The sequence below is a fragment of the Quercus suber genome, unplaced genomic scaffold (genome assembly GCF_002906115.3).
Source record: "Quercus suber isolate HL8 unplaced genomic scaffold, Cork oak 2.0 scaffold_73, whole genome shotgun sequence".
NCBI classification, from domain to species: Eukaryota; Viridiplantae; Streptophyta; class Magnoliopsida; order Fagales; family Fagaceae; genus Quercus; species Quercus suber.
The window spans coordinates 1,666,169-1,690,149 of NW_027069538.1; the positions used below are offsets into that span (position 1 = coordinate 1,666,169).

At 38.4% G+C, this 23,981-nt stretch overlaps 4 protein-coding genes across 4 annotated transcripts; 2 read left to right on the forward strand and 2 right to left on the reverse strand.

The window, feature by feature from the left end:
- The first annotated feature begins 285 nt into the window (after window positions 1-285).
- LOC111984995 (uncharacterized) lies at window positions 286-765 on the forward strand. The gene has a single exon (XM_024016618.2). It carries the CDS (start codon window positions 286-288, stop codon window positions 763-765), a length of 480 nt encoding a protein of 159 aa, XP_023872386.2.
- A 3,438-nt stretch (window positions 766-4,203) lies between these two features.
- Window positions 4,204-6,315, forward strand: LOC111984991 (auxin-binding protein T85). Its single transcript, XM_065773338.1, has 4 exons — window positions 4,204-4,467; window positions 4,941-5,047; window positions 5,458-5,661; window positions 6,161-6,315. Exons 1-4 carry the CDS (start codon window positions 4,350-4,352, stop codon window positions 6,311-6,313), a joined length of 582 nt encoding a protein of 193 aa, XP_065629410.1. The 5' UTR covers window positions 4,204-4,349; the 3' UTR covers window positions 6,314-6,315.
- Window positions 6,316-6,351: 36 nt separating this feature from the next.
- Window positions 6,352-10,200, reverse strand: LOC111984989 (exosome complex component RRP4 homolog). The gene is made up of 7 exons (XM_024016611.2): window positions 9,966-10,200; window positions 9,739-9,840; window positions 9,574-9,619; window positions 8,721-8,810; window positions 7,641-7,706; window positions 7,487-7,552; window positions 6,352-7,030 (listed from the first exon to the last, which is right to left on the reverse strand). Exons 1-7 carry the CDS (start codon window positions 10,124-10,126, stop codon window positions 6,572-6,574), a joined length of 990 nt encoding a protein of 329 aa, XP_023872379.2. The 5' UTR covers window positions 10,127-10,200; the 3' UTR covers window positions 6,352-6,571.
- Window positions 10,201-22,636: 12,436 nt separating this feature from the next.
- On the reverse strand, window positions 22,637-23,731 carry LOC136067457 (uncharacterized). The gene has a single exon (XM_065773359.1). It carries the CDS (start codon window positions 23,729-23,731, stop codon window positions 22,637-22,639), a length of 1,095 nt encoding a protein of 364 aa, XP_065629431.1.
- Window positions 23,732-23,981: the final 250 nt, after the last annotated feature.

The following is a 23,981-nucleotide window of genomic DNA, read 5'->3' on the forward strand; positions in this document are numbered from 1 at the left end:
CCGCCCCCACAGAAAGCTCGGCCCTTCCACACATTCAGGCCCACACAACACATCCACCGACTCAAAGTCCATTCTACGATGGACCCCACACCAACTCTCCTCCCATCACAGCCGTTTATTTAGTCCTTCCTTTCAAATCTGCCCTCACATCCCGTCAAGAAAGCAATTTTTAAGAACAACCAAAGAAACCCACATGAACTATCATGGAAACCTCCAACATGTACATCTATCTATATATATTCACAAGCACACCCACCTAGTTTGACAATGTTCAAAGACTCAGAAATGGCAAGCCTATGGAAATCAAAGGAGGTGATGTCTCGGCGTAAGCCTAATGATAAGTGCAAGAAGCACCCTAAACACAAACAAGCACCAGGCGTTTGTGCACTTTGTCTCAGTGAAAGACTCTCTCAATTATCAACTGGTAGTTCACGTAGAGCCTCTACAACCGCGGGTTCTTCTTGCTGTTCTTCTTCTCTTAGCTCTGTCTCATCATATTATTCTTCTTCTTCGGCCTCTTCTTGTTCATCTCCAACAATGCATCGTTCTACTACTTCGATATCTTTCTTGTTAAGCGGCAAGAATGTGCTCACCAAGAGTAGATCTTTGGCTTTTGTTCCAAGAATGAAAAGTGGGGTTGGTAATGATAATGATAAGAAGAAGAAAGGTGGGTTTTGGTCCAATTTGCTTCGGCCAAGAACTAAGCGGAAGGAGGAGAGTTTGATGCACTCTAGGACCATGAGAGAGATGGTGAATGCTTCATAATTTGGAGGTTGATACTTGATTTGTTTTTTCATGTGTTTCTTTTTTTTCTTTTTCTTTTTTGTTGATAGATGAAAAAAAATGTGTATCTTTTAGGTTTTTAATTACAAAACAGAAAGGAAAAAAAGAATGTAATAGTAATGAGAAAGAAGAAAGAAAGAATTTATTTGCATACATTTATATATGTATTGTTGTTTGGATTATGATGGAGGAGCGGCTCTACTAGAGTTCCTTTTTCATGTTGTTCAATTGTTCTTGATTAAAATTATATATTTGTAATGTAAAAATTTGTTCATAAAAATGGAGAGGAACATTTGAACTTTATACATTTTTGTTGAAAAATCTATAAAATACCATTTAATTTAAAGATAATTGGCATTTCAGTTTTGATTTGATTCTTCGATCTTATGTTGTTTTTCATTTCAAATTCTGGTTGTCCAATTTATGTTCATTTTTTATTTGATTCTTCGATCTTATGTTGTTTTTTCATTTCAAATTCTGGTTGTCCAATTTATGTTCATTTTTTATTTGATTCTTCTTTCATTTGTTGTTTTTTACTTCAAATTATGGTTGTCTAATTTATGTTTCTTTCAGATTTGATTCTTCATTCTTTTGTTCGTTTTTCACTTCAAATTATGGTTGTTTAATTTATGTTCCTTTCAGATTTGATTCTTCACATTCTCTTGTTGTTTTTGAGTTTTCTACGTCAAACTATGGTTGTCAAATTTTGTCTAGGAATAGTGATAAGACCAAAGTCCAATACAACAACCAAGAGACAAATATATAATGGAATGACTTGGCCATTATAAAGCCCGAGTCTTGATCCAAGAAATTTCTTGAGGTTTACAAATTCATATTAATTCTTCTATGGTCACTGGTCAGTCCACGAGTTTTTAGGTTAGAATTTTGGAGTTCCTTATATTATTAAATTAATCACAATGGAAAACCTACGTGACAGCTGGGTAAATAAAGTTCCAAATTCCTAGCAGTTTCCTAATTCCTATCTATGAGTTGTAAAGTTCAAACTGTTAAGCTGTCACGAGACGATAGAATACTCTTTTGACAGGTAGAGATTTTTAATTTCCGGGAAGCAACTTCCCGTGGATTTCGAAGTACTCAGAGTGCTGGTTTTACTTTCCATTATATGATAGAAAATTAAGGAAAAAAAATGTATTAAAGCTTCACAGTGTCTGTTTACATGTGCCACATAATGATACAAGTATACCAGTCTTTTTTAGGCCACAAACATATATCCCGGAGTGCTGGACACTTTCTTTGATGTGTTCTTTTTTTAGTCAATAAATGTTGTTACAAGTACTGATCAAAGTAGCCATAAATTCGTATAATACACGAGAAAATTTAATTAAGAAATTTATATATAATACAAATTTGTACAATTAGTAATAAGTATTATTAAAAAATTGATTTTTCTAAAAAAAATGTTAATAAGTATTAACAAATAAAAAATCAAAATAGATTTGTCTAATTTAATTAGAATTTATTTAGAGAACGTCAAACTTAATTTAATCTGATTTTATTTAGTCTTGAGTTGATTTATATAAAAGACGGTGAATTCTAAAACAATTCTAACTCTAAAATCCACAACTTTAAAAATATATATTTTATAATAACATGATGAAATATATGAACTTTCAAAAGGACTTAACAAACCATTAAAAAATTTCATTATATATATATTATAGATTATCATCAGAAAAGGGTTGCGACATAACAGGATAACCACACTCCTCCTCACTAAGCAACCTCATTATCTCTAGCCTGTAGCTATAAGTACAGAATCTAACAACTAAATACAAAGACAAATAGCAAATTAACATAACCAAACTAATTAAACGAGTTGTATACGTTAAATCAATACTTATAATCTATTTATTCTCAAAAAAATTAAAAATAAAAATAAAAAACCTATAATCTATTTAGCATATAAAATAAATTATAATCGCAACATTAATCTACAGATGTATTTGTTCTTCTCAATGTCATCAATCTTACTAAAACCAGCAACCTGTTCTCTAATTTCAGCAAAAATATGACTTGCAAGACAGATTGCCAATCTCTAAATTGTTATTAAGGTCTAATCTTTTTCTTGTAAAATAGACACGTAACTAAGTAAGTTCCCAGGTGTATATATAATACTTCTTGGAAATGGAGATATAAACAAAAGATTAATGAAGCTATCAAGGGTTTGATCCGTATGATTCTTTATTTATTCTTGTTGGGTCCTAGGCAACAACCATTATAGCAAAGTATAAAATAAAAAATAAAAATAAATTCTTGAAAATGATGTTATATATATAAAACAACATTTTCAAGATTTTTTTTATAAAAATTATCAAGATATTCACTGTTAGGATCACTCAAAGGAATTAATCTCCAAACAATTAATTAAAGTCCTTAATCATATAATAAATTCCTAGTGAGTTCCAGTTAGCCCAATTGGTAAAATCTCTGGCGATTGAATAAGAAATCTGGGATTTAATTCCCGCCTACACCAAAAATCGATTGATGTATTAGCTTGATAGTAAAGATTTATCATCAGAAGTAAACGCCATAGGTCGAAACTCTCTCTTTCTCTGTATGTGTATATATATATATATAAATTCCTATTAGTACCAATGTGTTGTTGTACAATTATTCATTCAAAAACAAACAAATACAATTTCAAACAAAAATTCCATGTTCTATCTATAAAAGATATTGCCTGTTGTATGATTGTATCTAATTCTTGTCTAATTACTTAAGATGTTAACACTTAACATATTCATCACCCATTATGATGGATAAAATTATTATGATTACTTTACAGTGCAACACGTAATATATGGCTATATATTATTATCAATAATAATCAAGAAATTGTCTTATTCTATATTATGTTCTACTCATGTTATACTTTAAGCAAAGTCTCTAACTAACTAACCAATTTCATACTGTGGCTGATAATGGGCAATCCGACCATGGCCCAATCAGCCCAAAGTTCTTTCTTTCTTTCTAGAATGGGCTGTTTGCTATAGAAGTACCATATTCATATGTATTGCATAAGATTTTGTTTTTTTGATAATTATAATTACACCAACAGGGATTTGAACATGATTTTATCCTTGAAGTTATATTCCATTCTTATTAGTTCTTCTATCCATATTTTTTATTGAGTGTCATATAAACTTGCCACACATATTTAGATTATCTAATAAAATAATCTCATGTTATTTTCATTAGGTTACACTATTATTGTAGCCTAATAAAACTTTAAATAATTTATAAATGTGACAAAATAAAAATATTGTGACACCATTTAATTGAACGAATTAAATACATATAAAAAACTTATTTAACAGAAAATATAAATAAAAAGACGGCTAATGATAACGAAATATAACTTTATAGCCTAATGAAATGTATAATTTTATGGGCTCAAATCCCAATACTCAAAAGAGTCCTCTCTTAGATCTACTGTGGTCGACTTAACAGCTTAAAAGTTTGCCACAAAAAATAAACGACTTTATGAAATTTGGCAAAGCTTACGCAACGCAACGAGACCATATTCACCATACAGTCCTTCGAATATGCAATTCGAAAGTGCTAGAACCATAACTAGAAAAATGGCTAAGCCTTGCCTCACTTTCTTCTTTGGCTTCATCGCTCTCTCTGCAATAGTTGAGGCTTCACAGTGCTCAATCAAGGGTGAGTGAGTAGCTCTAACTCTTACTCCTTTTTGCACTGTCATTTTTCATTGGTTTATCTTCTGGGGTCACCAATCACTCATACCCAGAAACCTGAATTTACTTTTTTTTTTTTCAACAATTCTTGGTTTTCTTAGTTTTACCATAACTATTGGAATGGAAATTCATGGTTTTGATTTTTTTTTTTTTTTGGTTGATAAATATTGAGATATTGATGTTTGGTTTATGCATCTGGGTATTGGGCATTTGGGATTTTTTTCCCCTTTCCTTCTGAGATTGAATGCTGGGTATATAACTAGTTAATCTTTCATATACTTATCTGATATGAATTTGGATTGAAGTGTTAGAAATGAGATGAATTTATTCAATTCTACAGGAATTGATTATTCAAAAATTCCACCTTTTTTCAATTCTACAGGAATTGATGATTGCCCCTTTATTTATTTTTATTTTTTCTTCTTCCTTTTGATGCAGGATTGCCACTAGTAAGAAATATTGGTGAGCTTCCGCAGGATAACTATGGAAGGAGAGGTTTGTCCCACATAACTGTTGCAGGTTCAGTCTTGCATGGGATGAAAGAGGTATCTGACTAACAAAGTAATTGTGAGAATATACTTTTACTGCTGGTTTCTAGTTCATATTTTCATATATGAATGTGAAAATTGTGCTTTGAGCTTCAACAAGGGGATAATAAACAAAAACCATGCACCAACCATAGAGGTTCGGTATGGTTGATTCAAGTACAAGATGCATGGAATCTTTTTATATTGGTGGACTGACATAATGTGCTTTGCGTCCTGATTATCTTAAAATAATAATATTGCCTGTCTTGTTTGTTGTTTAACTTCAAAAAAAATATCATTTTCTAGATTCTGTGCATTTCTTGCATTGGCTTGAATTAACTTTGGCAATAATCTCTGTAAAAACCAAGGTAAAGATGTCACGCATCTGTTTTCCTGCATTATCTAATGCAAGTTTTGGGTTTTTGCAGATTGAGGTATGGCTTCAGACATTTGCACCAGGATCACGTACGCCAATTCACAGGCATTCCTGCGAAGAAGTTTTTGTTGTCCTAAAGGGAAGTGGCACTCTGTATCTTGCATCAGGTTCACATGAGAAGTACCCTGGAAAGCCTCAAGAGTTTAAAATATATTCTAACAGCACATTTCACATCCCTGTTAACGATGCCCACCAGGTAAACAATTCTATGTTTTATGTTTTCTAGTGGCATTAGAAGATGCTGTCTGATGATGTAATTCAGAAGATGTAAGTTAATGTGGGGTTCAAAGAACAATTTGGAGGATGTTCTGAATCCCTCTAGAATTTCAAAATAGCTTATATACGTCTTACACACACTTCTTGTCGTGTCTTGTTACATAGATACAGTTTAGTCAGGGAATCCATGCTTGATAAATTATATATAACCGATAGAGAGAGATTGCTCTATTGTGCTTTAGTGCTTGTGGGATGCCTCGGTGCAGCTACTAAACTGCAATTTGATGAGTGCTGTTGTGGATACCAGGATAGGTCATAGATTCATAGTTCTGGCTTGATGAATGAAATCTACTTTTAAATTTATTGAAATTGCTCCCATTTACTTTTTGTTGATAGCAATTGACATTTTTTGAAGATCATCCTGTGGCATGTTATCACTGTTACTATTACTAATACTTTATTTACAATCATCATTGCAGGTATGGAATTCAAATGAAGATGAAGATTTGCAAATGCTTGTTATTATATCCCGTCCACCGATCAAAGTGTATGTAATCTCTATTCCTATATATCTTGCTGACTGCATATTTATCAGTGATAAGGTACTTTTCATATTTGCTTTGCTTTTCTAATATGAAGAATATGAAATACAAGGGCTTAATTATACTACCCCCCCCCCCCCCAAATAGGAAAGTAGTGTTGGCCAAATACAATTCTGCTCACGATACATAATTGTCCTTTACAATTGACAAAAAACACGCCCTAATATTCATGTTAACCAAACACAAAGAGGGCAAAAACCCAAAAAACAAGACAATAAAAAGAGAGGATATGAAGGTTGATGCTTCTCTTAAACAGTTAGCACTTAGCACATAACAGGGATGCAAGAATCATCCTTTCTTTTTAGTCAAGCTTCGCCGTTCAGCCTCTCCCTCTGCAACCAGAACACAGAACTCTGAACCAAGCATCTCATGTATATCAAGATTCAGAGAGCTACTCAGGTTCATGGTATCCATGATCACTTCGATGGTTATATTGAAGCCTAAGATAGATAATACCCGGACAGCATTTGCAATCCTACATATGCTCTGCCTTGTCTCTATCGGAGTGTATGTTTGTTCTTGCTCTTCAAGACTGATGGAATTTTTATTAGATTTAATATTCTGTTGCTCAGGTTTACTCACTTGATCCTCTACCATATCATCTCTGGCTTCAACATGTTCACCAACCCAAATGAATCCATTACATCCGAGTATTAAGTCAACTCCATACTGTTCTAGATGGTGGAAATGCTGCTTGCGTCTCCTCACTAGATAAGGAGGAACTGTGAGCAATTGACCCCTCTCAAGCTGTCATGAAAAAATTACTATCATTAACAGATAAAAGGCTATGAAACCAAACTAACCACAGACACAACAATGAAAAAGACACTAGAAGGAATTATTTGGCTTGATCAATGGAAAAAAAAAAATACTGATAGAGAACCTTTAGCTGCTTCAATTCATCATGTGAGTAAATTGATGCGTCACACACCTAGAGTTGCTCTAGAAGCAAAAACTCTAGCTCCAGAAATAAGAGTGAGGGATGGAATGCCGAATGCACTTGCTTTTTAAATTTTAGGAAACCATAGCTTATAAAACAAAATCTGTATTTCATTGCACTACAAATTTCAACTATTAAGATACTTAATAGAAGGAACCTATCTGGAACTTTTTTGAGAGTTCTAACTGCTAGTCAAACAATTATTTCCTTCTTCACTTTCTACATCTGAATGTAGAAGTTTATAAATTATGAAGAAGACAAACCTTGCCATACTTCTGACTTCTTGCTTGGAGGTGTAAGCCATCATGCTGGTTTCCACGGACTTCAGCCTAAGAAAAGAAGTAAAATTTGTTAAAAAAGATTGTTCATTAATTCATGCTTGCTGGAATAGGTCAATGATATGCATGCAGGACTTACGCAAATAACATCATTCTCTTCAAAAATACTGCGCATGTTGAGTTCATCCAAAGCCGTTCGCCGCCTCTACCAATCATAGGAGTAAAATTTGAGTGAGGCTTGCAAGTTTATCCAAAGAACAAACACAGATCAACCAATGTCGCTTAAGTTTATGAACATAAACAGTCAAGGCATACACCATCCTTCATCCACATGAAAACATTTCAGGGTCACAGGACTCACTGAGTTGATGATATGGAACCTCACCAAGGCAAGGCCCTTTGAATCTATCACTGGGGAGTAAAACCCAGATACATGACCCCACCCACCAGAATTGTGTATCAAATAATCCAAGGAACTCCTAGTGGGGATTTGATCCCAGGATGTCTGGGTCTACAGCTCATTCCAAGCCTCCCCCCACTAGGCTGCACCCTGACAGGTACAAGGACTCGCTGACTTGATATGCCTTCATAAAAGCCATTGAATATAATTTATAGCATATAGTGCCCTCACATAGCCTGCATTCAGCACTAGTATAATTTATCACCCCACACAAAACACCATTGGTGAAATTCTACCTAATAATGTTATGAAGTATAAAATTTCAATTTCTTTTAGTAAGTCGACATGAAAAATTTTGTCTTCTAATAATCCATAAGAAATCTGTCTGCTTTCAATAAACCAGGCAATCAGGCACTCAGCACTGTTGTTACTGACTCAAAATATCTGGCAGCTTTACAGTTAATTTCCACAGTACCATAAGGTGCAACCAAAAATATCCACTGCTTCTGAAAACTGAATCTCTTTGCATATAGGTAGCTTTAACCCATGAAAAGCATTCAGTTAAGCTCACCACACTTCCATTTTATGAACGGTGAGGACAAATAACAGAACTTACACACATGTGCACACAAAAACACGAAAAGAAAAGAAGTGGTTAGAGTAACTAGTTCACCTAAATTGAACTACAAAATTAACTAGCTAGTATCTTTATATGCTGTCAAATTTTGCCCAGGAGACATATCAGTAATGGATGATTTCACATTTTATAACAGCAACCATTTCCACTAATCCATGTTATGCACTTTACTAAAAGGGTACCTGGATACCATCAGGTAAGTTCATTGAAGAAAGCATCAAAACTGCATCCTGGCTATAATGTATATCCAGTCTCCAACGCTTTTGAGCAACCTGAACAAGTATACATTAGAGAGAAAGAAAAGAAATATCCTTTAACAAAGCTTAAATATATAGACTTACCACTATTATGTATACGTTAAAATTTTATTTTAAGAACATAAAATAATTTTCAATAATGATCATAGCAAAGTAAAAACAATAAGATCTTTACATTTACATATATTCATGACTATGGTTTTTTTTTTTTTTAACTAAATTTATAGACTACTCACCAAGGGAAAAAAGAACTTCACCAGGCATGAAAACCATATTATAACAAGTTTTTGGACAAAACTTCACACCACAACCTTTTGTAGCAATAAGCCACTGCTGGTGACAAGAAAAGGCCACAAAATGGCTTGCCGTACAAATTTGTGACTCCTAACTAAAACTCAGTGGAGAAAAGTCGTGCAAATCGGATTGCTCATTTAGTCGTCATCTAACTTTTCATTCCAAGGCAAAAGTAAATTCTCATGTACTCACTTTTTTTGGATAGATACGCTAGACTTGAACTTATAATATTAGCTCTATGATGATTATTCTTTTTCATTTGGCCAAGACACTAATTACTTTTTAGCGTAGGCACAATTCAAACCAAAGTGTCTATTCTACAATAAGAGACTTTACGAGTTGAACTAACCAAAACCTACAATCACATTGCAGTATATTGCATGCTTACATGCCCCCTAAGCTACACATCATTAAATAAGCACAATGCCATTAAGTACAACTACTCAGGAAAACAAAATGGAGCTGGGAATTAGTTCTGTTTTACCTCACTAACACGCCCTACTACGATATCTCCAACCTCCGGCTTGTACCTAATCATCATTCAAAATTCCCAATCATAACTAACCCCAATAATTACCAAAACACACAAAAAAGGCACAATTCTTTCAAATTGAACTGCAGGGCAATGTGAATGTGAGTGAGTAACTACCTAGCCCGCAACGCGCGGACATAGACGAGCTTGTTCACACGCTCCACCACTCCGCAGAGCGTAGCAACCAATTCCCCATTGAGGTCCAAAGTTCCATGTCCCCTTAAAAAATTCAACAAAATTTAAAATTAGCTACATAAATAGAAAATATATACATACGTACATATATATATATATATATACACACACACATGAAAATTGAGAGTAAAGCGTAGAGAGAGAGGTACTTGAGAACGCCATCTTCGTGGTTGACAGGGATGGAGTCAGAAATGGAGACAGAGGCATTGGAATTGGAACTGGCTTTTGAAGAAAAAGACTCGAGCTTTTCGAGTGCTCTCTTCAACCTTATTTTCTGGGTTTGGTTCAACGATAGCTCTATTTCTCTCATCTCTCTCTTCGTGCTCTCTCTTTTTCTCTGCAAAACCCTAAACCCTAGCCCTAGAGTGTGTTTCTGAGAACATATTTTTCGTGGGCCGTGTTAAGGGCTTTATATTTTTGGGCTTTTGGTGATGTTGAGTGCTCTTTATGGCCCAAACATAAAGACTTGTGACCCAATTGCAAATCCAGTTGATCGTAAGGTTATTACTATATTTTAGCAAATATTAAAATTAAAAATTACAAAATAGGATTTATATTTTGGTGTGGAAATGTGCTTTGGTGGAGATAATCTCAATAGATGGTATCTTAATAATTTTAGAGAGGAAATTTTTGGTTCCCTCCAATATCTCAATTTAGCTTAGATTTTAAAAGATACCAAGATTTCCATTTTTTTTAGAAGCATAACGAGAATTTCTCAAACCCACTACATAAAATTTCAAACAACCATTCATATATACTTTTGGTCACATAATCTATTTAATAAGTCAAATAACTTGTTTAAATAATTTAATACATACTATAATTTAATAAAACGTTAATAGTTTTATGAATCGCTTAATAAAACGTTAATAATTTTATGAATCGCCACATAAATACGCTAGAAAAAAATTCTTACAAAACGGTTTGAAGGTGTCCATTCAAAATTTGGGTTAGGAATTTTGAGAACTTATAAATTCGATCAAGGATCCGTTTGATGATTTGATCTCCTAAATGGGCCTACTAGGAAGCTGTGCCACTCTTCTTTCTATTCTTGTGCAAAATATAGATTTTGCAAACATTGAGAACATGGACTGAAACCAAATAAAGAAAAGCCCAACATGGTTCAGGGGGCATGTAAAGCTTATGTTACATGGGTGGTTGTAGACACGTACTGCAGCCCCAAGACAAAAATTTTAAATATTAAAAAAATAAATAAATAAAAAGTAGAAAGAGACAAATAAATTAAATTCCACCTAATGCAAACAGCAAGAGACAGATAACTTTTTTTGATGAATTTTTATGTGTTCTAGACTTTTCGATAATTTTAACCATTACACGTATATAATAAGTGAAGCTCACGTACCATATCCATAGTGTTACAAACTACTAGTACAGGGACCGTATCATAATAATAATGGTAGTCACATAAATGCAACAAGTTAACAACGACGTGACGTGACTACTCTTCACACCAATTAATTGGACTTGCTCTGCTTTTATTTATAGTAATGTTACGTTAAAGGCTTAAAGCTGCATTATTCAATTTCTTTGGTTCCAGAAGAAGCTAATGTGTACAAATGGCCCAATCAAACACATACAAATGCAATGTACAGTATAAGACAAAGGTCATTCTCCAAAAAAAAAAGTATAAGACAAAGGCAACACTATCAAAATTCTAGAAATTGGGTTCGGTCCACACCACTTAAAGCTTATTTGGAGTTGGACTATCACTCAAAAACAACCATTATTTGTGATTGATGCCGACGACGAATAAAGTATCAACGTATCAACACGTCGGTGTTTGTTGTAACTTGTATTTTTAATCAAAATTAATTAACGCCTAAGAGAAATCATATCAGTTTATGTATTATACACACTTATCTTTATACTAAAAATTTACTTTTTTTCTTTTACACACTTATTTTTACAAACCACTCACATCAGTTTATTTATTCTATCATCTGTTTTATTTAAATAATCATTTTCTTACTTTTCTTATTGATAAGTGTAAACTTGTCAGTGATGTTCGTCGGACGGAGCTAATCCATCCTCCTTCCTGTTGTGCACACCAGTGTGGTGCCTGCCACAACGCCTCCGATGCCAAAGTTAGAATACAAGATCTTCTTTGTAAGGAAAGTAAAATGAACAAAAAGAGCAAAATAAACAGTATTCTTTCTTACTTTTTTCTCTCCTTCGTGGGAGTGTATGGGTTTTATATCTGTTCTCATCGTCCCTAGCCGTTGGAGGAGTTATGGAGGTCTTAATGCTCCATTGGGTAACGCTTCAAGACTGTGTAATGAGGCATCAATGTCTCCAAACGGTTCGTACAGTTGGAAGTGTAACCGTTCAGTTGACTGCATTAAAGGGACTGAATTTCCTCGTCAGTATCGTGGCCTTCTGCGCTGCTCGTCCTGGGGACGTTCTCGTCTGTATGAGGACGATCATTCTCATAGATGGCTTCATCAGTGCTTATTTACCTCGTCATCTGCCCCCCGATTCTGTGTTCGTTGACTTAATGACGATCACGGAATATGAAGGGTTACATGATGTAAAGTGACTCTTGGGGTTCCGCTCCGTATTAAGTGCGAAGCGGCGGCGCTTCACAGATCGTGGCCTACGTGGCGAGTGCTGATTGGGGCAATTAATATTTGAGGTAATGAAACTATTGGGTTTCCCGCCGACCTTTCCGTTTTTCGAGCTTTTCTTTTTAACTTCCTTCTCTTTTCATTCTTCTTCTTTACTTTTCTGCCATTTTCTTCTAGTTTTCTCCTGTTATTTCTCTCTGAGCTGATACATTGGCCAAGCAAAGCTTTCCCACTCTGCCACTGATTAAGGTATGCTTCCCTCCTATTTCTCTTTTCCTCGTTTCTTTTTATGTTTGCAGTACTGTTCCTGATTTTTCTATTGTTTCTGTTTCTTTTTGTTTTTGGTTTTTCTGCAACTCAGTTGGTTTTACTGTCTTTTTCTTTCTTGAGTTTTGGTTGGGTTTTCATGGTTGGTAGTTCTGAGGTTAGAACTGTTTGTCCCTCAGTTTCTTTTTTCTTTGCGAAAAAAAAAAAAAAAAAAAAAAAAAAAAAAAAGCTCCCTGATGACCTAAGGCACTCCATAACCAATGATGTAATACACATATGTGTTATCAATATATAAAATTATAAACACTGCGTATCCTTTGTGCAGTGGCCACTCCACAAGTATAAGTGCTTGTAGGGTGTGAAGGGCAAGGGCCGAGGTTCAATTCTTCGGGAGAAAACTTCACATACATATACACTTAGATTAAGTTTGAGTAGAATTTCTATCTTGTATCAATATATATATATATATAATTCTAACTTATAACTACCACACGACTTCCTCCAAAAATAAAAAATAAAAATTTGAACAAGCCGTTTCCCATTAATTATGATTTAATGAGCTTTCTTAACGACCAAGATTAATTGAACCCTTCTACTTCTACTAATGGTTAGAGTATTTGACAATGACAAAGGGGGCACAATAAAATTCATATATAAATTGATTTATAACCTTCCTAGAAATAGCAAGTCTTCCATAAATTTTAAATTTTTCTGAAATGAGACTTGTATAAAGTCTATCTTGTAAGGGTAAATACTAAATAGTTTTGCACTCTTTTACAACCAACAAAAGAGAGAAGAAAATGGAGTTTCTTACATAGCTTTCAAATAATCCTGGTGAGAGCAAATATATATGCTTGTATTTTTTCAATAAATATTTATTTACTTTTTTTTCTTTGGATACAAAAATTTTGTTAGTAACTTGGTGAATTGAAAATCATGTTATTACTTAGGTAAAAATACACTTTTGATCCCTACATTTTGGGCCGATTATCAATTTGGTCCCTAAATTGATTTCGCTCCTAGGTCAGTCCTTGATTTCAGAAAATCGTTTTTATTTTGGTCCTTGCCATCAACCCAGTAACATAAAAATTTGAGATGGCAAACAAAGTGCATAGGTGGCATGTTACATGCTGATGTGGCTATTAAAATAATTAATAAATACCACGTCAGCATCCATATTAGCATTTTTATAAATAAAAAAGCCACCTCAAAAAATTAAAAAACAAATTATGAAATAATTTTTTTAAAAACACCTTAAATCTTTTTTTTTTTCCATTATTCTTTTGGAAGAACAATGTTCTTCTTCCCTAGAACATGAATTTCATGCTTCCTGTTCTTCCCCAAATCAAACCTAATAAATCCAAGAAATCAAACCCATTAACATTTAGTAAATCAAACCCAATTCAAACCCATAAACCTCTAGTAAATCAAACCCAATAAATCCAAGAAATAAACATACAAATCCACATAAAAAAAAAAAAAAAACCATAAACATGAAACCAAACTCACCAAGACCAATATTTGTAAACATGAAACCAAGACCCACAGCCACACCGATCTCCACGGCCACATCGATCTCCACCTCCACTACTGACCACCCACCCCCATGGAAACCCAGAAAAACCCCACCTCCAACCAAACCTGTAAACACAAATCCAAGACCCACACCAATCTCCATAGCCACAACCCACCCCCACTGAAACCCAGAAAAACCTAGCCATCTCCAACCAAACCTAGCCATCTCCATCTCCAACCAAACCCACAATCCAAGACCCATGGCCACATCAATCTCCACCCTGACCACCAATCTCCACCTCCATTACTGACAACCCACTCCCACGAAAAACTAGAAAACCCAGAGATTAGAGAGCCAGGTTTAGAGAGAGAAAAAAATTAAGTTAGAGATTAAGAGAGAGAGGGGGACCAAAAGCTTGAACAAAGAAAGAAGAAAAAGAAAGATACAAACACAAATACACACCAAGAGAGAGAGAAAGAGAGGATATGAAAAAAAAAAAAAATGAGAAGGAAACACACACGCAAAAAGAAAAAGAAAAGAAGAAAGATACAAACACAAAAACACTCGCCAAGAAGATTTATTTATTAAGTTATTTTTGTTTTGATTTTTCTTTTTTAGTTTATCTTAAAAGAAAGAAGAAAATGAAATAGATACAAACACAAACACAGACAAGCCAACCTAGAATGAGAAGGAGTGTTTTAATGTTTGTTTCTTAAGAAAGTTCAAGAAAAATTGAAATAGTTGCTATAAATTGTTTTCTCAATCTTTAAAATTGAAAAAGTTTTTTTGTTTTTGTTTTTGTTTTTGAATTTTTTTAGTTTTTTTTTTGAATTTTGTTATTAATTAAAATGCTGACTTGTCATTTTTAAAAGCAAAATAATTTTTTTAATATTATTTTATTTGCCACATCAACATCTAACATGCCACCTATACACTCCGTTTACCACCTCAGATTTTTCTGTTACTAGGTTGACAGCAGAGACCAAAATAAAAACGATTTTCTGAAATTAAGGACCGACCTAGGAGCAAAATCAATTTAGGAACCAAATCAATAATTGACTTAAAATATAGAGACTAAAAGTATATTTTCGCCTATTACTTATTACCCTAGCAGTAATGCAATCACCAGTATTTTCTTCTTCTTGTATGCAATCTCTTTTTTCAGTGATAATTATGTATATTTTAAGATGCTTTGAAGTCTAGAGACCATTTATTTTTTTGGAATCAAACTCCGTATTCATGTTTAATTTCACTTCGATTGTCCAGTGATAAGTGTAAAACCTGTCAGTGATGTTCGTCGGACGGAGCTAATCCTTCTTCCTTCCGAGATGGACACCGGTGTGGTGCCTGCCACAATGCCTCCGATGCCAAAGTTAGAATATAGGATTCTCTTTGTAAGAAAAGCAACAAGATGAACAAAAAGAACAAATAAACAGTATTCTTTCTTACTTGTCTCTCCCCTCCCTTCGTGGGAGTGTATGGGTTTTATATATGTTCTCATCGTCCCTAGCCATTGGAGGAGTTATGGAGGTCTTAATGCTCCATTGGGTAACGCTTCGGGACTGTGTAATGAGGCATCAATGTCTCCAAACGGCTCGTACAGTTGGAAGTGTAACCATTCAGTTGACTGCATTAAAGGGACTGAATTTCCTCGTCAATACCGTGGCCTTCTGCGCTGCTCGTCCTGGGGACGTTCTCGTCCGGATGAGGACGATCGTTCTCATAGATGGCTTCATCAGTGCTTATTTACCTCGTCATTTGCCCCCCGATTCTGTGTTCGTCGACTTAATGACGATCATGGAATATGAAGGGTTACAGGATGTAAAGTGACTCTTGGGGTTCCGCTCCGTATTAAGTGCGAAGCGGCGGCGCTTCACAGATCGTGGCCTACGTGGCGAGTGCTGATTGGGGCAATTAATGCTTGAGGTAATGAAACTATTGGGTTTCCCGCCGACCTTTCCGTTTTTCGAGCTTTTCTTTTTAACTTCCCTCTCTTTTCATTCTTCTCCTTTACTTTTCTGCCATTTTCTTCTAGTTTTTTGCTGTTATTTCTCTCTGAGCTGATACATTGGCCAAGCAAAGCTTTCTCATTCTGCCACTGATTAAGGTATGCTTCTCTTTCCCTCCTATTTCTCTTTTTCTCGTTTCTTTTTATGTTTGCAGTACTGTTCCTGATTTTCCTATTGTTTCTGTTTCTTTTCGTTTTTGGTTTTTCTGCAACTCAGTTGGTTTTTCTGTCTTTTTCTTTCTTGTGTTTTGGTTGGGTTTTCATGGTTGGTAGTTCTGAGGTTAGAACTGTTTGTCCCTCAGTTTCTTTTCTCTTTGCGCGTTTAGGAGGGGCTTTAGGCACTTTCTCTGATTTTGGGGATTTTGTTTTTGAGGGTAGTGGCCTTAGGGTGGCGTTGATTGAATTGTTGCCTTTAATTAGGCAATCAGTTGATTGGTTTGAAGGTCTGGTGAGTGGGAAGAACGATATGTCTGAGCTTAGATCCAGCGATCTCGAGACTGGGTTGTCGTCCAGTGGCAATCCAGTGGAGGGAGATACGGCCGTTTCTTCTCCTCGGGTCGTTAGGGCTTTCTATGCCCTGGATGAGGTTTGTGGTCTAGACGCAGAGACGGTGGGTAGGTTTAGGGATAGGTTTCAGTTCTCGGAGAGAGTTCGCGTTTGTCGTCCTAATGACGAGGACAGGGCCTGTCACTTCTTCTAGGGTGAGGTGTGCTTTTATGAGGCTGCCTTTACTTGTGGACTTAGATTCCCCGTCCACCCTTTCTTCATGGAGCTCCTGGGCTATTTTGGGATTGCTCCTGGGCAGCTGATGCCTAATTCATGGAGAATAGTGGTCAACTGTATGGAGATATGGTTGGCTGCGAACGGGGACATGATTAAGGTGGGTGAACTCGTCCACCTTTATCGTCTGAAACAGTCAAAGGAGTATGGGTATTATGAGCTGGTTCCTTGGGAAAGAAGGGCCAGGATTATTAGAGGGCTGCCTTCGTCCTTCAGGTATTGGAAATCGAGATTTTTCTTTGTGTCCGGGGACAACTTTGAGACTCCCTCCAGTCCGTAATGGGGTGACATTCCAAGATTGCTTCGTCGGTGGGCAACCCCGACCTTAGGTGCGTCAGTTTCCCTCCTCGTCGTTTTTAGCTTTGTGGTATTCATCTATTTGTGGTCGTCACAACTTTTTTTGTTATCCTCTTTTTGCAGTGAAGAGACGGACTAAGCTCAAGAACAGGTACAAGGAGCGTGTTGAACAAGCAATTGAATACGCTCAGACGATTGAAAACTAGGACGACCTGGTAGACCCGAGGACGTTGGCTCTTTACAACCTTGGTCTAGATCCTTCCCCTTTCGTTCTGCGCAATATAGATATTGAGGGAAAAAAGAGTAAGTGTTGAGTTCGTCAGTGCTCTTTTTTTTTTTTTTTTTTTTTTTTTAATGTGTTGCTCTCTTCCCTGGCAGAGATGACGACGAAGTTTAACAAGGACCTCTATGCCAAGATGAGGTCGAAGAAGGGCGAGCCGTTGTCCAATATCGGCAAGAAAACGGTGCGTGTCACCGGGAGGGGCGTCCCTGTCGCCCCAACTGCTTCCGTCCACCCGATCGTCTCTGTGGGGGAGACAACGAGGACAGCTTCTCCAACCGCGTCGTTGGAAGAGATAGGTGGCACCCCCGTTTCGAAGAGGCCACGTCTCTTTGACAAATGGAAAGAGAAAGAGAAGGAGAAGGCTGATTCTCGTCAGTCAACCATATGGAATGACGAGAAAATGGCGGTGGATCGAGCCCATGAGTTAGTGACTGCTGCCGATTTAAAGGCCTTATCTGGTGTCCCCCTCGGTGGGGTAGCTGCTGGCCACGTCCATAAAATCATCCAGGTGCTTCCTCGTCGTCATCTTTTTTTTTTTTTTTTTTTTTTTTGAGAAAAACTCTAACTCTTTCGCAGGTGCTGGGGGAGAGTCTTCATCTTTCCTCTGAATACCTCGTCCAGGAGGCTAAGGTGGCATCCTTGACTTCTAGGGTGGAGGCATTGGAGGTAGAAAACTCGGGCCTAAAGAAGGATCTTATCGAGTCGATGGGCACGGCGAATACCCTGAGGGAGCAGGCCAAGAAACTTACTGACGACCTTAGGGTGGAGCGTCAGCTGAACGTCGAGAAGGATGAGCAGATCGTGGCTGCCAAAGAGAGCCTCAAGACAATTGCTGCGAGATCAGTGGCAGCCTTCCAAACTACTAACGAGTACAACACTGTGCTCTTCAGTTGGTATTTCAAGGGTTTTGAGATTTTAAGGAGATATCTCGTTAAACACCCTTCGGGAGTAAACATGGAGGCACTTGATCTGGAGGAGGTGGATCAAGAGATGGCTGCTGACGAGGTGGTTCAATCATCTGCCACTGAGACTGAGGCTCCAGCTGACGCTCCTGACGATGCTGCCCGTATTGAGGATGCCCCTACTGATGATGCGACTGGACGAGTTTGAGACTTAGCAGAAAAATTCCCTTTAAAAATTTCTTTCTTTTGTGGTGCCCGTTGTGTTTTGGGCTTTTTTATTTTTGTAAATCTATTTGTCAAACAATCTTTTTATTTTGGGAACAGTATCTTTAGCCCAGCATTTATGGGCTTTTAGTTGCAGAAACAATAGGCCTTTTTAGCCTCTGGCTTTTAATCTTATTTCTTACCCATACTTGTGATTGCCCGTTCCTCTTTTTGTTTGATGCATGTTTGTAATTTGTCTCCGCCTAGGCAGGTTTTTTATCACTTAGCCGTTTCTGGCTTTTTAGTGATCTTCGTGGGTGACTTACATCCGTCTAGGCAGAATTTCGTCGCTTAGTCTTTTTGATTACTAAGTGATCTTCGTCATTGACTTACATCCGTCTAGGCGGAATCTTGTCAATTAGCCTTCTTCGGCTTTTTGATCACTAAGTGATCTTCGTCATTGACTTACATCCGTCTAGGCGGAATCTTGTCAATTAGCCTTCTTCGTTTTTTTTGATCACTAAGTGATCTTCGTCATTGACTTACATCCGTCTAGGCGGAATCTTGTCAATTAGCCTTCTTCGGCTTTTTAATCACTAAGTGATCTTCGTCATTGACTTACATCCGTCTAGGCGGAATCTTGTCAATGAGCCTTCTTCGGCTTTTTGATCACTAAGTTATATTTGTCGGTAACTTACATCCGTCTAGGCAGAATCTTGTTACTTGGCCGTACTTTTGGCTTTAATCACTGAGTTATCCTCGTCAGTAACTTACATCCGTCTAGGCGGAATCTTGTTACTTGGCCACATTTTTGGCTTTCGTTAGTTTCCCCGGGCATGTTCACACGCAAATATTAGCTGAATAATTTGTTTATTGATTATAAATGATGGACATGTCTTTTCATTACATCTATTGATGGTATTTCTTCAAGTGTTCGATGTTCCATGGTCTCGGGAGCCTTTGTCCGTCTAAGGTCTCCAGGTGGTAGTTGCCTTGTCTGGAGTAGTGAATGACTTTGTATGGCCCCTCCCATGTGGGGCCAAGTTTTCCTTGGGCTGGATCCTTGGTTGCTTGGGTCACTTTGCGTAGGACGAGGTCCCCTATGTTGAGTCTTCTGAGCTTCACCCTCCTGTTGTAGTAGTCTGTCATCTTTTTCTGGTACTCCGTCATCTTGCTGAATGCTTTGTCTCTAACTTCGTCAAGGCAGTCTAGGTCAACTCGTAGTAGGTCGTCGTTTTCTTCTTCGTTAAATGCTTCTCTCCTGGTGCTCGTTATTCCCACTTCGACGGGAATCACTACTTCGGTTCCGTAGGTGAGTCTGAAGGGGGTTTCTCCCATTGGGGTTCTAACCGTGGTTCTGTAGGCCCACAAGATGTTGGGGAGTTCTTCTGGCCAGGCTCCTTTCGCATCGTCTAGCTTGGTCTTTATGATCTTGAGTAACGTGTGGTTCGTCACTTCCGTTTGTCCATTCGCCTGTGGATGGCCGAGTAACGAGAACTTGCTCTTGATACCCAAGCCCGAGCAGAAGTCCCTGAAATTCTGGCTATCGAATTGTCGTCCATTGTCCGATATGATCGTCTGTGGGATCCCGAACCTGCAAACTATATTCTTCCATACAAACCCCTGGATTCTGGCCTTGGTGATGGTTGCCAGTGCTTCTGCTTCAACCCACTTAGTGAAATAGTCAATAGCAACTAGTAAGAATTTTACCTGACCTTTGCCCTGAGGCAGTGGGCCGACGATGTCGATTCCCCATTGCGCGAACGGCCATGGAGATGTTATCGTCGTCAGCTTTTCTGATGGTAGCCTCTGAATGTTCCCGAACCTCTGACATTTGTCACATCTTTTTACGAACCTTGCTGCGTCCTCTTGCATGGTTGGCCAGAAGAAACCTGCTCGTGTAATTTTTCTTACTAGGGATTTTGGGCCTGCATGATCTCCGCAGATCCCTTCATGAACCTCTCTCAGGACGTACTCGGCCTCTTCTTCGTCCACACACTTCAAGTAAGGCATTGAGAAGCCTCTTTTGTACAAGGCATCATTGAGGATTGTGAATTTGGCGGATCTCTTCTTTATCTTCTTTGCTTCGTCTGCGTTTTGGGGTAGGTGGCCATCCTGAAGGAAGGATATTATGGGCGTCATCCAGTTATTTGTGCCTTCGACTGTGAGTGTTGAAACTTCTTCTATGCTGGGGTTTCTCTGTATCTCCATCATCAAGTCTGCCCTTGGTTTTGTCTCTTCTGACGAAGCTATCTTCGAGACTTCGTCCGCAGCCATATTCTGACTTCTCGAAATTCGGATGAACTCCACTTTTTCGAACTCTTGAATCAAGCGTTTCGTCAACCTGAGGTATTTCTGCATTCTTTCCTCTTTTGCTTCATATTCTCCTCTGACCTGCCCAATTATTACCTTTGAATCGTTCTGGACTAATAGGTTCTTAGCCCCGAGTTCTCTTCCAAGCCTCAGACCTGTTAGAATCCCTTCGTATTCAGCTTCGTTGTTGGTCGCTGGGAATCTTAGCCGTACCCCGTACTTTAGTATCTCACCTTCGGGAGTGGTTATGACGACCCCTGCTCCTCCCCTTTTCTGTGTTGACGAACCGTCAGTTTGCACCATCCATGTTTCATCCCCGGTGGCAGGACTCGGCTCGTCTGGACAGGTGAACTCGGCGATGAAGTCAGCTAGAGCTTGTGCTTTGATGGCCGTCCTGGGATGGTATTCCACGTCGAACTGGCTAAGTTCGATTGCCCATTGGACCATCCTCCCTGCTGCTTCGGGCCTGTTCATAGACTTCTTGATGGGTTGGTCCGTCATTACCACTATCGGGTTTGCCTGGAAGTATTGTCTGAGCTTGCGCGAAGCTACTATCAATGCAAACGTGATTTTCTCGATCTTTGGGTACTTGAATTCAGCTCCTTGGAAGGCTTGACTAACATAGTAGAATGGGAGCTGTTTCCTATTTTCTTCTCGTATCAAGGCTGCACTGACGGCCGTAGAGGAAACGGCCAGGTATAAATAAAGGTTTTCACCTTCTTTGGACGGGCTCAGGAGTGGTGGGTTGCTGAGGTAACGCTTTAGTTCTTGGAAGGCTGCTTCACATTCGTCAGTCCATTCAAAGGCCTACTTCAGGGTCTTGAAGAATGGCAAGCACTTGTCCGTTGCTCTGGACACGAACCTGTTAAGCGCTGCAATCCGTCCTGTCAGCTTCTGGACTTCCTTGACGGACTTAGGCGATGCCATATTGAGTATGGCATGTACCTTCTCAAGGTTTGCTTCTATTCCTCTCTGGGACACCATGAACCCGAGGAATTTTTCGGAGGCAACACCGAAGACACACTTACCAGGGTTCAACTTCATTTGGTATTGCTTAAGGGTGTCGAATGTCTCCTTAAGGTCGTCCAGATAATCCAGTTCTTCCTTACTCTTGACGAGCATGTCGTCGACGTAAACTTCCACATTCCTGCCTATTTGTTTGACGAACATTTTGTTTACTAGCCTTTAATAGGTTGCTCCGGCATTCTTCAGACCAAAGGGCATTACCTTATAGCAGTAGAGTCCCTGACTGGTGATGAAGGCGGTTTTGTCCTGATCCTCGTCAGCCATTTTTATTTGGTTGTACCCTGAGAATGCATCCATGAATGTTAACAACTTATGCCCTGCCGTAGAGTCTACTAGCTAGTCTATCCTAGGGAGCGGGAAATTGTCCTTTGGGCAGGCCTTGTTCAAGTCTGTGAAATCCATGCACATTCTCCACTTTCCATTCGCTTTCTTCACCAGGACGACATTGGCCAGCCAGTCTGGATAGTATACCTCTCTGATAAAGCCAGCAGTCAGGAGTTTGTTTACCTCGTCAACAATTGCTTGGTCCCTTTCTGGCGCAAAGGTTCTTCGTCTCTGCTTGACGGGTCTCTTTTCGGGGTCTACATTCAGTTTGTGTTGAATAACTTCTGAAGATATACCTGGCATGTCGTCATGGCTCTAGGCAAAGACATCCAAGTTCTCCCTGAGAAATTGAATGAGTCTCGTCCTCATTTCAGGACTTAATGTCGTCCCTATTTTGGTTGTTTTCATCGTTTCCCCTTCGATCAATTCCACTACTTCCAGTGCTTCCACTCTTTCTTCCTCTTCTTCTTCTACGATCCACGTGTGGTTCTCCTTAGCTGATAAAACAGCTTGATAACATTCTCTTGCTTGAACTTGGTCTCCTTTTACCTCACTAACACCGTCATCCGTTGGAAATTTCATCTTCAAGCAGTACGTGGATGTGGACGCCTTCCACTTGTTGAGTGCTTGCCTTCCGATGATGACATTATATGATGACGGGCTATCAGCTACTAAAAAGTCTATCTGACGAGTTAACTGTTTTGGGTCCGTCCCTCCTGTGACTGTCAGCGTCACTATTCCTCTAGGATACACCCTGTCACCGCTGAAACTGACGAGCGGAGAGTCAAATGGACGAAGTCTGTTGGGATCCAGCTTCAACTGTTGGAATGCGGAAAAGTAAATGATATCAGCAGAGCTACCATTGTCCACGAGGACCCTCTTTGTGTTGAACCCTTCTATAGTGAGCTTTATAACCAAGGGGTCATTGTGTGGCTGTTTCACTCCTCGGGAGTCACTTTCGTTGAAGGTCATATCCTGATCAGCTCGTCTCTGCTTTGGCAGGTGTGTTACGTGGACGCTATTCACTTGTCGTTGATATGTTTTCTTGAGTGACTTGAATGAGCCCCCAGTGGTAGGCCCCCCGGCGATCGTCTGTATTTCCCCGACCACGTTTTGAGGGGGTTGTGATTGGCGGCCGTCGTTCCTAGAGGAGGACCCCTGTTGGCGTTTGTTTTCTTCTCGAAATTTGCTGTGTTCCCCCTTATTTACAAATTTCTGCAACTTCCCCCTCTGTATCAACTCTTCTATCTGCTCTTTGAGATCCCTACAATCTTCAGTGTAGTGGCCGTGATCTTTGTGGAATCGACAGTATTTACTTTTGTCGCGGACGTTGGGAGATGAGTGTAGTGGCCGTGGCCACTTAAGATAATGCTCGTCCTTAATCTGCGCCAAAATTTTGTCAACAGGCATAACGAGAGGGGTGAATTTTACCGTTCGTGGATTTTTGTCGTCCTTCCTTCTGACTCCGTCACTGATTCGACGATCTGGACGGTCTCACTTCTGCCCTCTACGATCATCTTCTTTTCTTCCTTTGTCCCCTAGTCTGTCCTCGTCCTTGATAGCAGCCAATGCGTCTTCAGCGTTCATGTACTTCTACGCCTTGAGGAGCATTTCAGCCATCGTCTTTGGGGGGTTCTTCGCGAGTGAGCTGACGAGATCC

Excerpts from the sequence above, each read along its gene's own strand:
- LOC111984989 (XM_024016611.2), bottom strand. The coding sequence starts at position 10,126 with ATGAGAGAAATAGAGCTATCGTTGAACCAAACCCAGAAAATAAGGTTG. Across the intron at positions 9,620-9,738 it reads GTCCGCGCGTTGCGGGCTAG|GTACAAGCCGGAGGTTGGAG; the intron begins GTAGTTACTCAC and ends AATGATGATTAG. Across the intron at positions 7,031-7,486 it reads GAAGTCAGAAGTATGGCAAG|CTTGAGAGGGGTCAATTGCT; the intron begins GTTTGTCTTCTT and ends TTTTCATGACAG.
- LOC111984995 (XM_024016618.2), top strand. The coding sequence starts at position 286 with ATGGCAAGCCTATGGAAATCAAAGGAGGTGATGTCTCGGCGTAAGCCT.
- LOC111984991 (XM_065773338.1), top strand. The coding sequence starts at position 4,350 with ATGCAATTCGAAAGTGCTAGAACCATAACTAGAAAAATGGCTAAGCCT. Across the intron at positions 4,468-4,940 it reads TTCACAGTGCTCAATCAAGG|GATTGCCACTAGTAAGAAAT; the intron begins GTGAGTGAGTAG and ends CTTTTGATGCAG. Across the intron at positions 5,048-5,457 it reads TCTTGCATGGGATGAAAGAG|ATTGAGGTATGGCTTCAGAC; the intron begins GTATCTGACTAA and ends GGGTTTTTGCAG.
- LOC136067457 (XM_065773359.1), bottom strand. The coding sequence starts at position 23,731 with ATGCCTGTTGACAAAATTTTGGCGCAGATTAAGGACGAGCATTATCTT.